This window comes from Anthonomus grandis, chromosome 22 (assembly GCF_022605725.1).
Source record: "Anthonomus grandis grandis chromosome 22, icAntGran1.3, whole genome shotgun sequence".
Classification (NCBI taxonomy): domain Eukaryota; kingdom Metazoa; phylum Arthropoda; class Insecta; order Coleoptera; family Curculionidae; genus Anthonomus; species Anthonomus grandis.
Window position 1 is genome coordinate 7,094,300 of NC_065567.1, and position 17,295 is coordinate 7,111,594.

At 34.2% G+C, this 17,295-nt stretch overlaps 3 protein-coding genes and 2 long non-coding RNA genes across 7 annotated transcripts in view; 2 read left to right on the forward strand and 3 right to left on the reverse strand.

Annotated features, from left to right (window-relative positions):
• Positions 1 to 1,866, forward strand: part of LOC126748219 (sodium/hydrogen exchanger 6) — a 57,404-nt gene extending 55,538 nt beyond the window's left edge. For both annotated transcript variants that reach the window (XM_050457302.1, XM_050457303.1), the window contains 3 exons: positions 150 to 368; positions 476 to 565; positions 1,689 to 1,866. In XM_050457302.1, the coding sequence (XP_050313259.1) occupies positions 150 to 368; positions 476 to 565; positions 1,689 to 1,721 (342 nt within the window). In that variant the 3' untranslated portion in view covers positions 1,722 to 1,866. The remainder of the gene's footprint in view (positions 1 to 149; positions 369 to 475; positions 566 to 1,688) is intronic.
• Positions 1,867 to 9,783: 7,917 nt separating this feature from the next.
• Positions 9,784 to 11,907, reverse strand: LOC126748237 (uncharacterized). The gene is made up of 3 exons (XR_007664673.1): positions 11,610 to 11,907; positions 11,309 to 11,550; positions 9,784 to 11,114 (listed from the first exon to the last, which is right to left on the reverse strand). It is a non-coding gene; the product is annotated as an uncharacterized LOC126748237 (long non-coding RNA).
• A 1,478-nt stretch (positions 11,908 to 13,385) lies between these two features.
• LOC126748238 (uncharacterized) lies at positions 13,386 to 14,948 on the reverse strand. Its single transcript, XR_007664674.1, has 2 exons — positions 13,836 to 14,948; positions 13,386 to 13,777 (listed from the first exon to the last, which is right to left on the reverse strand). It is a non-coding gene; the product is annotated as an uncharacterized LOC126748238 (long non-coding RNA).
• Positions 14,949 to 15,013: 65 nt separating this feature from the next.
• LOC126748217 (phospholipase DDHD2) overlaps positions 15,014 to 17,295 on the forward strand; it is a 63,539-nt gene continuing 61,257 nt past the window's right edge. For both annotated transcript variants that reach the window (XM_050457298.1, XM_050457299.1), the window contains exon 1: positions 15,014 to 15,237. In XM_050457298.1, coding sequence (XP_050313255.1) covers positions 15,081 to 15,237 — 157 coding nt within the window. In that variant the 5' untranslated portion in view covers positions 15,014 to 15,080. The remainder of the gene's footprint in view (positions 15,238 to 17,295) is intronic.
• Positions 16,762 to 17,295, reverse strand: part of LOC126748224 (uncharacterized) — a 63,824-nt gene continuing 63,290 nt past the window's right edge. The window contains exon 6 of the mRNA XM_050457308.1: positions 16,762 to 16,983. Within this exon, the coding sequence (XP_050313265.1) occupies positions 16,928 to 16,983 (56 nt within the window). The 3' untranslated portion in view covers positions 16,762 to 16,927. The remainder of the gene's footprint in view (positions 16,984 to 17,295) is intronic.

Here is a 17,295-nt window from a genome sequence, read left to right on the forward strand (position 1 = left end):
AGATACACATTTTCGTTTTCAAGCTTTCCTGATAGACCACTAACGACTGACAAAACAAATACTGCATGGATTTAATCGAAACTTGCGGACCTTTTTGGATGCCAGTAACTGTACTGTAATGATATTTTTAATGACATTAAAAAAAATAGGAAAACACAACTCCAAGAAGTGATTGGAACGATCCTTTCGGCGAGCGAGAAAGATCCAAACCGGGTGAAAAGGCTCTTCTAGCGAGAATCTGGGGATCTTTTGATCGAAAATATATGAAGCCACTTTTGACGCACTCTAGTCCAACTCTTTTAGAAACACTTCCAGTTTGTTGTACCCCAATTGCAAGGCTACTTACTACTACAGAACAAATTACTCAGGTAATTGTTTCTAATCGTTTAGTTAAGATTTTTAAAACCATGACCTGTATTGAAGCTTTGATCCGAAATTTAGATGAAGCCAAAAATAAATTTTTCCTTTGTTTTAGGAGTCTGCAAAATTAAAAGGTCGGGACTCTGATTCTGATCTTTGCATTGAAGAGAACGATTCTTCTGCTGGTTCGCGACTTAATACAAGAGTGAGTATATGTTTCGTTTTAAAGTCCCTTGTAGATTGTGTAATATTATGGAGGATGCCCGGATTTGAATTGGTTATCGGGGATATTTTTAACGTAAGCAAAGTGAAGTAAGGAAGTGGGATTAGTGATTACGATTTTTTTTATTAATATATATCATTAACATATTTTATCGCAGGCATCTTAATTCTCAAGGCGCAGGACAAAATAAAAATGTTTTTGGTCATATTTCGTATCGTGAAAACGATTAGTGATGACAATAAACAGACAGGGGCAGTTTCTCGAGATTAATAATCAACTTTTTTGCGCTTTATTCGAGCTTTTCTGCACGGATGTCAGACAAATCGAAACTAAATTTTTTTTTAACTTTTAACAGTTAAAAGTGAATTTCATAAACATGTTAATTTTCAATATATCTCAAAGACATTGTTCTAATCGATAAGTAATTGTATTTTAAAATGCTAATTTCTCTGTATACCATATCATCCAAATCGTCTATCATCTCGTATTGGAGCTTAAAACCATTGTAGCACCATTTCATGCAACTACTTTGTCCATATTTTTATTTATAATACTCAAATTAATGGGTTAAATATTTTTAAAGAAGACAATTACTTTCAATATTTCGTATACCCGCTTTTAGTTTAATTGAAAACATATTAGTCTTCTTAGCGTCACCGGGGTTTAATACATATCTTTTAAGGATAGAGACTACGAACGCGCAGCTCCGAATTATGTATTTCGTTCTGGTGGTCAAATAGATAATGGCTGACAATTGGTCAATTTCTTGGTTGGTTTTCTTATTGTCAATTAATTTCAGTGACACCTGTTGATATTTGGTTGAAGTTCTTTATATGACCAGATACTACCTAAAGCCCTCCTGCAGGCACCGCCATACCCCCAATTTTATCCCGTTGTAAAGAAGTGCCGAAAATATTACACCCGGGACTGGATATATACTGGTCCGGGGATATGAATGGGGGAAATAACTTATTTGTCCATTTGACACTCCCGTAGTTGATTATCCTCTGAGAGGGAGATCTTGAGATAATTTAGAGCCAGAAAGGCATACCATAATTATAATGAAATTCGGACTATACTCACTAATGTTGATTTTTGTTCACAGCCGATCAACGCTATCAGCGGTCAACAAGTCTAGACGCTGAACCATCTTGTGTCAAACCAGATACTTACAAATCTAGTCAGAATAGCGCTTCGTATTCAAAATTGGATTTAAAGTCTATTCAATGATTTACATTTTATACCAATATATAATTATAAATATTGCCAGTGGTATTATAAAAGTTCTGAATATTGGGTAACTAATCACTTATGGAAAAAGGAGAAACTATTATAGGGAATTTAAAAGCCTCTTATAAATAGAATTATTATGCTTTGTAAAACGAATCTAAAATGTGTTTTAAGACCTGACGTTTTATAGTTCTATTTTTAATGGTGGCGCAAAAATGTAAAATCATATTTCTGTATGCTACAGTTTTATAAATATTTACTTTTCAATATTAAACCCTTTCTAAAGAACGTTTTAAGAGCTTTCATGTATTTGTAAGCTCCGTAAGTTTTTCGTTTTTCTGGAATCTCTTTAGGTATCTCTTGGAATTTCTAAGGCAATGTGGTCTGTATTTGCTAAAATTGGTTATTTTATTATACTTTGCTATTAGACAACAAGTTGTTTGTCTTCATTTCTACATTTGCGTTACCATAGATAGGTGAAGTTAATATACATTTTAAAAGAAATTCAACATATAACCACTATATATATATATATATATATATATATATATATATATATATATATATATATATATATATATATCAAGAAGACTGGATATAAGGAGACTGAAATTCGCGCTTCCCAAATAAGGCGACGGGTACGCAAAATTGAACGATAGCTGCGTTTCCTCGGCGTTGTTCTTTCTGAAATGTCAATTTTTGGATGAGTGCGTTTAGCATATAGAGCAGTAGTTAGTTTAACATATAGATCTCCTTACCTGCAGTATCCTTGATATATATTCTTATGAGAACTGAAAATATAAATATGCTAATTATTACGGTATTTATGGTTCTATTACGTCCCTTATTTATAACGTTTATCTAAAAAATATATATTTTATTCGCAGAATAAAGACGTTAAATGGACATACATTATTGACCAAGGGTAAAGCAAGTTTAAAAAAATAACTCAACTTTGGCTTTAGAAAAATTTTATTTAGCTTTTGCAAAAATAAACATATTACTCTTGTGTGATTCTTAAACTTAAGAACAGCTTTCTTTTAAAATAAACATAAACATTATTACTTTTTATTCGATAACCAAAAAGCAATGTGTTGGAAAAAGTAAAACAACCTATACTTTTTAAAATATAGAAATAACTTTCATGTATGAGAAACAATATTTAGTTCCCTTTTTTTTAATTACTTCTAGACAATGGTTCCACATTGAACATACCAGTGAAAGAATAATTTGAGGATCCACATAGGATCGATATTTTTCCATGCCAATTCTAAACATTCATAAAGTTCTAGCATATTTGAATAGGATTTTGTTAGTATTTTTTTATCCAATATTTTCCACATATTTTTTATAGGATTTAAATTTGGAAACTATGATGCTTACCTCAAAACCTCTATTTTTTCTTGCCGCCTTTAAATATTTGGGATCATATTGTTGGAAATAATGCTTTAAATGCATTATTTCTGCAGAATATCGCACCATGTATTACTCTACATAATTCGGGATACATACCTTCGCGAAACAGATCGATTACATGACTTTTGATTTTTTTTTGTTAATGCTTTTCCTGTAGGCATTGCGAAGGAACTATTTATTGCCGAGTTTAAAAAGTAATTTTTTTTTTTTTAAGTTGTTTTACTTTTTCTCAATACCGTACACATTTTAGTAGTTTCAAAATTTCGCAATCTAAAAAACCATATAGTTATTTTTTTATTAATATTATTTATTGCAATTTAATTTTGTTAATATAGGAACCTATATAGTTGTTAATAAATAATTGAAACTACATTAGTTTTAGTATTTATTTACCTATTAAAACACGGTTTTAAAATTTCATCAAAGAAAAAACACGAATATGTATATTTTTATGTCTTAATTATCAGCATCCAATTAACTTTTTCCGCATAGTGTGCTAAATGACATTTACTAATTGGAAAGTGTCTTTAAGAAAAAAAAAATTAAATAAAACAAGCTGCATTAATTATTTTCTTTATATTGAGTGCACATACCTGACTCAAGGTCGCAGCATTCGCTCTCATTTTAAATTTTTCGTAAATGTTTGACGGTCGAAGTTCAGTAAATGCTGGAAGATTCTTACAGAATCGACGGCGTTCGATACACTCTTCTCTCCAAGTTGGTTACTTAACAGGTAGGTAATAAAAGGACAGCAAATTATCATTTATAATAACATATTGAGTTTCCGGTTATCAAATAATAGTATGCTACTCTGGCAGTTGATATACAAGAGGTGCTGTTATCTCTATCTCCAGAATTCTCAAATTGAGCACATAGCAAGGATACATATATAGGATAATAGTAAATGTCTTTATATAAAAATGTTAAATTTGGCACATATCATTAGCAACCTAAATAAGATTTTTTGGTTCCTAGCTCATTTTGCAAAACTTAAAAAAAAAATAAAGTTAAATGTGAAAGGGTGTCGTGCGATACATCGTTTGAAAGCTCCCACTAAATGCTTCATGGTCCTAGAATATTAAGTCATTACTTCTACCCATAGGAAAATGGCCTTTCAAAATCTTATTTTTCGCATTTTTATTTTCATTTAAAATAATTATACTTAAGGTAATATAGAAATGTAACTATTTCACTACATTCAAGTTCATCCAAACTTTCAGGTTGGGGAGTAAACACAATAGATTTCAAATGACCCCATAGAAAAAAGTATAACGGCGTTATATCAGGATATTTCCAGCAAGACGGCGCTCCTCACTATGTTCTTCCCGTTCGGCAATGGCTAGATGACGAGTTTCCAGACAAATGGATAGAGCGAAGGGGGCCTATATAAAATGGCCTGCTAGATCTCCTGATATAACGCCGTTAGACTTTTTTCTATGAGGTCATTTGAAAACTATTGTGTTTACTCCCCAACCTGAAAGTTTGGATGAACTTCGCCAACGCATCATCGACAGCTGCCATGATATCCCACAACATGTTTTTGAAAATGTCCGTCAGGAATTTGAACATCGCCGATATCATTGTTTGGCCAAAAACGGGCAACATTTTGAACACTTATTGAAATAAAAACTGATATTTTCATGTTTTTGTTTTCTATCTGAACAAATTAAGATAAACACAGCTTTTGATATAACGCCTCTTAGGATTTTCTTCATCCATTAATTTGACTGCTTGACCGACTCTAGGGTGAGACCGACGCAGCTCTTTAATTTTTCCGATTTGGTGCTTGGTCTGAATTTAACTCCAAAAGTACACCAAATCGGCAGATCCATTCTTTTATTACGGCGTCGGCGATAGTAGACGCTTCCTAGTTTGGTAGAGGGTACGCCTTAATCCATTTGCGGAAGTAATCTATTACGAACACGATGTACTTATTCCCTGCTTTATTGCCTGATTTGGGAAATGGACCAGCAACGTCAATAGCAATCCTTTTCAGGGGATCCAAAAGAACTTCTCATGTTGTAATGACGCATTAAAGCCTTTGCTTTCCCTGCGGCCCATTACTTGCCACCCATCATACAACGCATTTCCTGCTCCAGTTCCTTACGTCTGTGTTGCTACTGACCCAGTATAATCTTTTTCTCACATTTTCCAGGGACTTTATTAGTCCAAAGTATCCTCCTGACATACCGGCATGGATTTCTTCTAGCAACTCCGACATTTTGGCGCAATGATTTGCCTTTTTTCGTGTTGTCATGGTCAACCATTTTCTCCCTCAAGAGTCCATCTTCCAAAGTTGACTTAAGATTGGGAGAATACTTGGCAGTTCTTCCCAAGTTAGCTTCTTTTCCTTCTTTATCCAGGTTAGGATTATCTGGATATCAGGATCTTCCTCTTGGTCTCTTATAAGATTCCCATATTGCCAGTATTATTGAGGATGCTGGATCTTAACAATTGAACATCTCTCCCCTCTGCCCGCCGACGATTGCAGTATTTTGGACAGGGTATTCGTGATAGGGCATCTGCATTTCCATGGATTCTGCTTGCTCAGTACTCATTGTCAGTTAAACTCCTGTATCCTCTCTATCCTGCCACTACCCTCCCGATCATCTGATCATTTTGAAATGGTTTTCTGGTTGATGTCCACAGACGCCGCTTATTGAAGTATTGCTATAACTACAGAGCAGTGTCCCACCTCGGTGCCCCTTTTTTAATAACACAGAATAATGCTTTTAGATAATTAATATTCATTACCCTCACAAGAATACTCCTTTCAACGCGGACAAGGACTGTTATTTCCGACTGCTATTCTTTGACCAACATGGCCTTGTCATGCATTGCAGTTTCGCTTCCTCCGGAAGTAGGACTCGAACACTGTAATACCCCTCACGATAGAAAACAACTTTCTCATCGTCTATTTTTAGCACTCCCTGCTTCTTAAAGCTTAACTCAAAGCCCTTGTTGTCCATTATATCCGGCTCGCTGATCAACTCATCCTCAGTCTCAGTCAGTATCACAGGATGTTTAAATGTGGCTTTTACTATTGTAAACGTGATGTTTGTGTCACCATGGACATCTGCTCGACCGTCGCTGTTCGTAGACGCCGCTTTTATTGCCGAACCTTAGCTGATTTTACTATGTCGGGTCTGATATTTGTTGACATCCACACGGCGACTAAAACACAGTTGCTATGATGCTGAAGCGAGGAGACCTGAGCGGTAATTACTTTTACTGGGGCTTGCTGATTACAGGTCGATGATCGCTTTTCATTAGTTTTGCGTATTGGCGGAAGTGGAACTAGCGCCTTCTGCCCTGCCACATTTTCAATACTTCAACTTCTGGTCCTAGCGGCTACATCCTCTAGTCACCTCCTTTATCATTCGCCTTACCCATTCCTCAAAGTTGCCTGGAATTACTTGCCGGACACTAGCCTGGCTCTTATTTGTCTTTTTGGCAGCCTCGAATTCAAAGGTTCATGTTAATGCATCTACTATCTCACTTCCCATCGCAGAATTCATCTAGGAATACTTGAACTGCAAGGCGATACTTTTCTGGACATGCCAGTCGAGCCAAACGTGCAATATCGTCTTTAAATTCTTGCAAGAACTCTTCTGACGTTTTGCACCAACTTTTCAGCTGCGTGTGGTAAAAATGTTGTCTCCAGTTGCCTCACCTACGTAGGCTTTTTCTTCTGGGGACATCCTTTGTATGATTACAACAGCATCTCCTCTCAAGGTCAACGTAACGGCAGCTTGCTTTTGCCGCCGCATAAAAAACTGATGCTGAAAAATATTCTATTACAAATCAATCAAGAGGCGGTTTAAGACGCCCAACAGATTCCATATTGGTACAAGCTTTGTTCTTGTAGTCTTCTGCTAAATGTCTACAGGACACCTTATCGAAAGTGTTGACGTCCAATGCTGCTATTTTGTTTTGAACTTCTAGGGTTCTGTCCTCCATTAATGAAAGAATATTCATTAAAAAGAAAATTTATTGAGAAGAAGATTTTTTTTAAAGTCTTCCTTTAATTCCTTTTTCTAATAGGCATTGTTTTCCAAGATCTTTTCTTCCAACCTGGCCAAATTCTCTCTTAGCTTTTCCCTCTTAAAAGCTTACTTTTTAAATTGGCATTGTTTTCCAAAATCTTTTTTTCTAACATGGCATAATTTTTTATTAGTGTGGCAGAATTTTCTTCCAGTTTTACAGAATTATCCACCAATTTAGATTCCAGGTTGGCGAAATTTTATAATAATTCATTTTCAAACCTCACAACATTTTACCGATATCGCTTGTACCAGTAAAAACAAAGTCGGTCGCCTTCCTCAAGTAATGCATTACGAAGCGGCTCCTACAAGTCAGCTTTATTTTCCGTTGTGTCGCAGTTTCTTTTCTGAAGCCCGTTTTTCAGCTTAGCAACTTTTAAATGCATCAGCTTTGGCATTTTCACACACTTTAATCAGATTCATTTCAGTTCACTATTATTTATTGTTTCACCAAGTCCAGTTGACTAACATCAAATTCACACCCTACATATTCATACGCTAATATTCCGAAGGGTACTGCACTGAACTAACAACTGACTTCCCAGCGGTGCTGAGGCTCCTTATATACTCAGCAGAACACTTAACACAGAAGATTACCTAAATAAGCGCTAACCTTCCATGCGTCTCCAGAGATGACGTGCTGTGTGCCCGCTTGTGTCATTTCGGAATGATAAAAATCCGACACTGGAAAAAGCCATCCAAAAACGCATCGTAAGGGATTCTACAACATCTGGCAATGGATCCAGCAGGATGATTCATTATCACATCACCCTTCGCCTGGTGATCTTTTTGAGGGTACCGTTTCGAGCGTTTCCAAAAGACATTTAATAAAGGGCCCTATAATTGTAATTATAATTGGTAACGAAATTATAAGGGAATCAAATTCCGGATATACCAACTCAGTTTTATTAATAAAAAAGGAAACTGACGATTACAGATTGTGTATTCATTATCGCCGGTTAAATACAATAATTTTTGAAGAAAAATATGCGCTTCAGTTGATCGTGGACATGCCGGGCATACCTATATATTTTATAGCTTTGTATCTAGCTTCAGGCTATTATCAAATACCAGTAAGTGAACAATTTAATCGAAAAGGCCGCTTTCATGACATTAGGAGTTTATGAGAATGCCATTCGGCTTAAAAAATGCGCCTGCTGTCTTTCAGCGGTTAACAAACATTGTGCTTAATAAAATAGTTTTTGCTTAATTCCGTAGAGCAAGCAAGAGTAAGAATTTTATTAGACGCTTTAAGACAAATGCAACGCTTAAATTAAGTAAGTGCAACTTTCAATTTCAGATTAACTATTTGGGGCGGGAAATTAGTGTTTCTGGCATAAGACCTGGTAACCTGGTATTGATTTAACTGAATGTGAAGTGGTAATACCGAAATACCGTCGTCATCAATGAAGTAACAAACAGATATATTTGTATGCATTCTCTCATACATTAACGAAAATATACATTTAAAGTATTATTTGGAATAGGTCTTAAAAGAGGTCGTACTTTTTCTGTATTGGTAAATGAGGTTGAATCTATGAATATAAAAGTTACCTCTGGGGTACCGCAAGGATCCCATCTAGGACCTCTGCTCTTTCTTATTTATCTGGATAATTTAAAACTTTGTTTTTCAAACTCTATGGTTCTTGGATTCGCCGATGATTTAAAAATTTACAAACAAATTAAAACTCCGCACGATTGTGAATTGCTGCAAAAGGGCTTAGATCAATTTCATAAATACTGTCTTAAAAATAACTTGTTTATAAATTCAAATAAATGTAATGTTATCAGTTTAACTAGAAATAAAAATCCAATTCAATACAATTACAGAATTGGTAACAGTGCCTTAAATAGAGAAAACGAGGTTAGAGATCTGGGCTTGACACTTGACAATAAACTTACATTTGAAAAACATATAGATTCACCAATTTCAAAGAGTTTTAAAATGTTGGGCTTCATAAATAGACAATCTTACTTATTTTCAAATCCAAATACATACTTAACACTCTATTATGCTTATGTACACAGCAAGCTTAATTTTGCTTCAATAATCTGGGGTCCTTATTATCAAATTTATAAAGACGCAATCGAAAGGGTACAAAAAAGATTTTTGAAGTCATTTTTATTCAAATATGGTAACCAGCTTCAGCTTACTAGTATTATAGCATCTGTGAGAAATCATTATAATATTTTAACTCTTCAGGATCGAATGATTTTATCTGATATTATATTTCTTTATAAAATATTAACAGTTAAAGTAGAGTCTCCTCATTTGTTAAGCAAAATCTCATTTAACACGTTAACTGCCATGTGTACCATATATGGACACAGTCAATTTTTATTCAGCGCCATGTGTACCACCAGTGGACACAGAACTTGTTACCTTCCAAGGCATGTGTACATGGGGCGGCCACATTAAGCGTTGATTGAAATGTATGTATGTATTGGTCTGGCGTAGGAAATAGTTTGTTTGAGTTTGTTTTGTTTTTCGAAATAATATGACACAAAATATTGACGTTTTTAAATGATACGTTTATTTTTTCAATGGGCAGTAATTTAACATATAAAATTGTTATTTATAATTATAAAATAAACAAACTAATTTTAAAAACAAAATAAGTACTTCAAAATGAAAAGATTATTTTATATTTTTAAAAACATGTTTTTGGAAAAAACAGTCCATACAAATAAAAATATTTTCGTCACAGCCTAGACATACGTAGGAAACTTTTGGTATTTTTTACAACATAATTACGCCCCTGTTCTTGTGAGTTTTTTTGGTAGCAATATCTGCACCTGCCTCTTTTTAGCTTTTTCTCGTTATCTGTCTTTTCGGAAACTTTGTGCTCTTTTGAGGGATTCATTGGGATTGGCGGTACTGCCGTTTCCAAAAGTTGATTTTTTTGAAAGTCGTTATTGAAATTTTTTTCTCGTTAATTTTGTTGTACAGATTTAAGGCATTTACGAATGAGAATGTTGATCTATTTTGCAAGTTTTCCGCAAGAGGAATAGAGGTGTACCAATTGTCTGCAAAAAGGGTCCGGCCACTATCAAGCAATGGTTGCAACATTTCCATAACAATAGATTCCGCAACCGACTGTCCATTTATTTTCTCTTTACCACAATATACTTTCAGGCTGTAAGTAAATCCTTCATCTAGACATACTTTATAAACTGCCGAACTTATGTCGTTTTCTTTTATATACTGTCGAAAGGATAATTTACCTCGGAAAGGTATCATGGTTTCATCGATGCAAAGAGACTCTTCTGGAATAATGCAGAAAGAAGCATTCTTGTTCAGCATATCAACAAGGCATTGAATTTTATGAAGCCGGTCATTGGGAGGACAATTTTCATTATTTGCCAAATGAAACATACGCAAAAGCAGCTCAAATCTATTCCGCAAATATTTTGATATTTCATTTTTTTTAATGGATGTTTGCGCCAATAATCTTTTAGTGATGGTTTTTTATCCAATCCCATCCAAATTAAAATAGCAATAAATGTTCGTATTTCGTTATAATTAGTATCCACCCATGCATTTAGGCGAGAATATTGGGCAATATTTTCATTAGTTATGGCAAGAATAATTTGCTGTTCCACGTATCTATTTGTTTTGACAACGATCTTATTAATAACATCGTCGGATACAAATAATTCAAAAAAATGAAGTTCATCCTTATCGCGCATTTGGGTCTGCAAGGCTAGTGAAATTCCAATATTCATTGGTAGAGTGAATGTCGAAAAATTTCCTGAAGCTGGTCTCCACTCCAGTCTTTCATCATTGCCTGAAGAATCTATGTCTATATCTAACTGAGCAGATGTTGAAGGCTCGGAAGTATCTAAAAAAGTGGAGGGTAGTGTATAAGAAGATAATCATTACTAGGAAGAGAAAATATGAATTTTAGACGTTAAATTTGCTTAGTTTCGTATGCGAGTTAGTATATTGAAACTTTTTACAACACTGTTTTTTTCTAATAACATTTTAGAAAATAAACTATGTATAAAAAATGGAATTCCCAAACCTCCTACGTACCTAACTGACGTACATACTTCATCTTTTTCTTTTTAGGGCGGTCTTCTTCAGAACTGCTTGAAGATATCTGGCCGGCCAAATATGTCGGATCCAAATCAGAATCTGAGATATTTGAAAACTCGTCACTCATGTCGAGGTCTCTATAAATCTCTATTTCTTCTGCTGCAGCCTCCACTGCTTGTTGCATCTCAGTATCAGAAATAATTCTTTCCTTTGCCGCCATTGCTCCTCCAAATGACAGCCTACAAAACAACATGTTTTTACACCGATTTTTATAGAAAGAATGAAGAAGGCAACAAACATAAAATGCACGTGGTATTTGCGCTTCTAGTGAAAACCGTACAACTGCTGCCATCTCTCCAGGCGAATCAACATTGACCTTGTACGTGTCCAGACTCCAGATAAGGTACACATGGCACACGACATCAAAAAATAAAACCTGTACAATCAGGTGCCACGTGTACCATATTTGGACACAGCTTTTTTAAACTAAAAAAAGCAAAAATTACATAAATTTTTACACATGCGTTCGTTTTGATGCACACAGACACTGTTTTTAATAAAAAAGTTGCGTGGCCCGTAGGACCCGGTAATTTTTTTTCTAATTGGGACTGACAGTTAACGTGTTAATATAGCGCCGAGAACATTAAAAAACACACGAGGCTGTTTGCAAGCGGTTTGCGCCGCGACGGTTGTCGCGCCGTGGTCGAGCTCGACGCCTCGTTTATGGGACTTGTGAGCTTTGAAACAGACGGCGCCGCCTAATCCCATAAAACGCGGCGTCCGTCGCGCGTACCCTGCTCGATACCATGGGCCGCCGGCACGCCGCTTGGTTTTTATTGCTTTAGCGGCACTACCGCGGCACATCATTTACTTATCTTCTGTGTTGCAAACCACACGTAGGGCTTTTTGGTGCGTTTTTTTTTTGTGCAGTGTTGAAAATTGTTCATTTATTATGGAAACCAGGGAATTCAACATAGAAAAATTAATTACTGAGGTTCAATTGAGGCCAGCGATTTCGGATATGCGTAATGATAATTATTCAAACAGAATAAAAAAAAAACAGGCATGGGAAGAAGTTACTACAGAATTTCTAAGCGCAGCTGCTTCTGTTGAGGAAAAAAAAATATAAGTATGTACATATTATATGCTATAAGTAGGTACGTTTATTTTAATAATAATGATATAATATACATATAGTTTATATTGATTCGTTTTGCCACTCTAGTGGATAAATATTAACAAAATAATTTGCAAATTTATCTCGGCCATTTAATGCTCTTGGATTCCCTCTGCTAAATGAATCAACTGTCAAATCGTCATGCGTTGTTCCTGCTTCAATGTCATCGCTACGGTTTCCATCTCTGACTCTTACAAAATTATGAAGAACACAACAGGCTTTAATTATGTCTTCAGCTAGATGCCGCCAACAAAAATAAAAAATCATCTTCACTGTCGGAGTCCATTTTGCTCACGATAAATAAAAAACTGTGAACCATACGCAAAGCTTGGCAACATCAAACTGATCTTGTAATTTTTCGTGCCGTTCGTAGTTGCGAAAGCCGTCGCGTGTGTTTTAGGTCGAGCGGCGGTCCACCGGCCGCCGTCGCGGCGCAAACCGCTTGCAAACAGCCTCGTGTGTTTTTACCCTAATCTTTGGGTAAAACCATAACTACCTTTGGGTAAACCATTTGTTCAAGGTCCCATTTAGACACATTTTGCATGCTCAAAATTATCCTATAATAGAATGATGCGTGAGGCCAATGTTTTATATTCTGATTTTTTCAACCTGTCTGAAATAAAACTGAAGCAAATAATTAAAAGCGCCCTTCTGTCAGAGATTTAGATATTTAAGTTTAAGAAAACATTTCTTTTTTATATGTTTATATAAGTTCCAAAGTAGGTAAAATTTTCTTGATGAATTTTTTTTGTTTTTTAGTTAGTATTTCTTAGTTTTTAGTTAACTTGGTATACATTTTGATGTGGATACTGTTGTAGATTTACCTGTTTGTATCCTTAAAAGATTATAAATAAATAAATAAATAATGATAGTGTTATGTTGGTGTTGGTATCAAACTCAAACTCAAAAATGCTTTATTGTCAATATAAACATAGAAGTTGTAGACAAAGCCAATAGACTGTACATTAAAGGAATAAAAACAAGAAGTTAATTTAAAACAAAACAAAACTATATAAAACTTTGAAAAATACTTAAATGCTAATCATTAAAAAATTCACTTAAACTATAGTATGCTTTAGTAGCAAGAAATATTTTCGTCCTTGTACGTAGGCTTTTTTCAGTCTTAAGTTGTCTTATTTCTAGTGGAAGTTTATTAACCAGCTTTCTGCCTCCATATATGATAGAGCTACGGACAAGTTCAAAATGAGGAATGGGTAGCCTCAACAAATAATTTTGTCGCGTATTATAGTGGCTTCCTAAGTGGAGTTCCTGTTTATATTTTCTAAAAACTAAGCAAACTGTTTCCAAAATAAAAATACAACACAGGGTTAAAATATTATGACTTACAAAAAGCGGGCGACATGAGTCACGAGGCTTGGCCCCACATAGATATCTAATGGCCCTTTTCTGGAGTACAGACACTAAATTAAAAAGTGAATTTGAACATGAACCCCAAAAGCAAATTCCATATCGAAGGTGCGACTCGATAATCGCGAAGTATGCAGATCTGGCGATGGAGAAATTAAGACTGGTGGCAATAACCCTTAGGGCGTAGCAGCCTGAAGAGACTTTTCTACATACATTCACAATATGGTCTTCAAATTTGAGGAACTTGTCTATGGAAAGACCCAAAAACTTACTGAACGGTGGCATGGTGATGGCTTCATTATTTAAACATATATCATTTGTATTACATTTAAAATTAAGGATATTTGTTTTGGAAACATTAAATGTCAAAAAATTTGCATCACACCAGTCTTTTATTTTTAACAAATCTGCATGTATATTGGCCTCCATTTGAGAAACATCAGATTCGTGCCAGAGGATGATGGTATCATCGGCAAACAATGTAAATTTGCCAGTTACCTGCAGTTGTGGCAGATCGTTCACATACATGAGAAAAAGTAAAGGACCAAGTACTGATCCTTGCAGAACACCCACATTTATATTAAATTCCTTAGAGATATCGAACTACTTATAGTGAGCTCTACGAAAACAGAACAGTTGGTTCCTTTGTCCAGGCAGTTTGTTACCTTATTTTGTCAATTTCAGTATACATTCATTTCAGTTGTACATATTGTGGGTCTCATGAAAACCAAACCAAATAGGAACAAACCTTTTGTTTATGAAATTTTAAAATAGATAAACAAAAAATCAGTAAGTCAGTTGAGTATTACAGTAAATGTTTACATGTAATACTTAATTTTGTGATTTTTGGTGTTTAATAATAATAAACATGAAACGAAACTTTTAGTACTGTAGGAGCATCAGTCTATGCCTTACAAATTTTTGGAAAGTTCCTCTCTAGAATTATGATTGACTCTGGAGCAAAGCAATATGGCATTGTAAAATATAAAACAACGCAGACTAAACAAATGCCTTAGAATCAATAAATTCTTCGATAGTATAATATATAAATTCCCGGATTCTTCATATTCTTCATTATAGTTGCTAATTTAATCAGCTGTTTTTTGTTTTTGCCCAACACCGAAATGTCAATTGTCAATGACGTCACCACTTCTGCTGTCTATTTTATTCCCTATTGTATAGTATTGTGTTTTTAAGTTAGTTCTTAGTGATTAGTCCTTATTTATGTTCATAAACACCATGACAGATCCCAAACGGCTGGTTAAAAATACCCTTTTTAACCCATCTGTGACTGGTAGTACCTTGGAAGATTTTTCCCAAAATGCATTATTGCTGCCTGCCATGGAAAAACCACCATTACCCCCGTTAAATATTACACCTGGTAAGTAGTTTTATTCAACAGTCTTATATTACTTAAACACACATTTCATTTCTAAAAAAATACTATTGCATTGTGCAACTTGCATGCAAAATGATTACAAAAGGATTTTTCTTAGTAACCCCTAATTTTATAAATATTCACCTGTTATAATTTTAAGATTGAGCTTTTAGATTGTGATTCTAATCTACAGGATGTAAAAAATCTACATTATTGTTCTATTTCTACTAGTGTAATATAGCACACTCAGAAGCTAAAGAAAACCTATAAGAAAAACACTTTTTTATTTTCAACTTCTGATTATTGTGCTTTTTTTTACTGCCTTTTATTCAGAGTAAGTAATATTTTACAATCATTTAATTACATTCAATAAAAAAATAAAAAATGAGAAATTAGGCTCTTAAATAACTCCTAAATAATACCTAAGCATATAATTTGAAGTGGGGACAATAATTGATGTATAAACATAAGAAAGCTTAAATATAAATCTAACACAATTAAAGTAATATTGTGTTTGTTATGTTATTTTAAGTATGTAGTTTATTAATTAAACTATGTCAATCAATTTCACTGCCATGATTCGATTCACAAAATAAAAGTCACAAAAATATTAGAACTAATAAAGCACTAAAAGGCCTGCTAGCTGCTGCAGAAGAGCTTTATAATCTATTACCAGTAGGAATAAAAAAATCCTGAAAATTATGATATAATTATGATAAAAAACTATTTAGAAGAACTTGAGAGAGTAAGTTATTACCTATTATTGTAAGTTATATTTATGGATTAATATGTATGATGTAGACATAGTCTCTTAGTACCAGAGACTATGTCTACATCATACATATTAATCCATAAATATAACTTACAATAATAGGTAATAACTTACTCTCTCAAGTTCTTCTAAATAGTTTTTTATCATAATTATATCATAATTTTCAGGATTTTTTTATTCCTACTAGTAATAGATTATAAAGCTCTTCTGCAGCAGCTAGCAGGCCTTTTAGTGCTTTATTAGTTCTAATATTTTTGTGACTTTTATTTTGTGAATCGAATCATGGCAGTGAAATTGATTGACATAGTTTAATTAATAAACTACATACTTAAAATAACATAACAAACACAATATTACTTTAATTGTGTTAGATTTATATTTAAGCTTTCTTATGTTTATACATCAATTATTGTCCCCACTTCAAATTATATGCTATTGGCATTACTAATAAAAGTTTATATAGTCTCTATTGGTATCAAATAGTAATAATAACTTTATCTAGCAAAAAAAGCTACATTCAATAAAAACATAAATGAACAATAAAGTAAAAGTATAAGTTGGCCATAACTGTATCAGGACTCTCCGGTTTGTCCCTGGATGGTCTCGGTAATCCAGAAACAGCATCCCGGTTCCAGAAATATCCTGTCAGAGGTAGACCATAAATTAAAACTAGACTTAACCTAAACATTATTTCCTTGCCCCACTTATTAAAAGCACAGTTAATTGTTGTTTGCCTTATAATAATAAAAATAATGTCGACTCAGGTTGATCCAGTCGGTTCGGTAGCAAGCAGCCGGTGACACACATTTGGAACTTGGTTGACCTTGCTGACCAGACACATTGGTCCCCCCATGTAACACTTAGAAACACTTCGGTAGTTCCAAGAGGCTGTAGCCAGTATCCCGGTTGGCCCAGAAATACTCAGTCAACAGATAAACCCACAATCAAGGAGATGATTGGAGTGGGAACAATGCACACTGTAATAAAACTTAATAAACTACATACTCAAAATAACATAACAAACACAATATTACTTATTCATGATAAATTCTTTCAAGAATCCTCTGAATCAATTCAAAGTAATACAATTTTTGATGGTAGCAGGCAAGTTGTTAAAAAGAATTAAACCTTTGTATAGAACTAAATTATGTATTTGGGTTGTGTTACATCTGCCAATCAGTATGAAGTCTATAGATTTCTCTTATTATAGTTATGTATATCTCCAAAAACTCTTAATTTATTACAACTAAAATCGGGGGGCATCTGATGTTTTAATTTAAAAATAAACA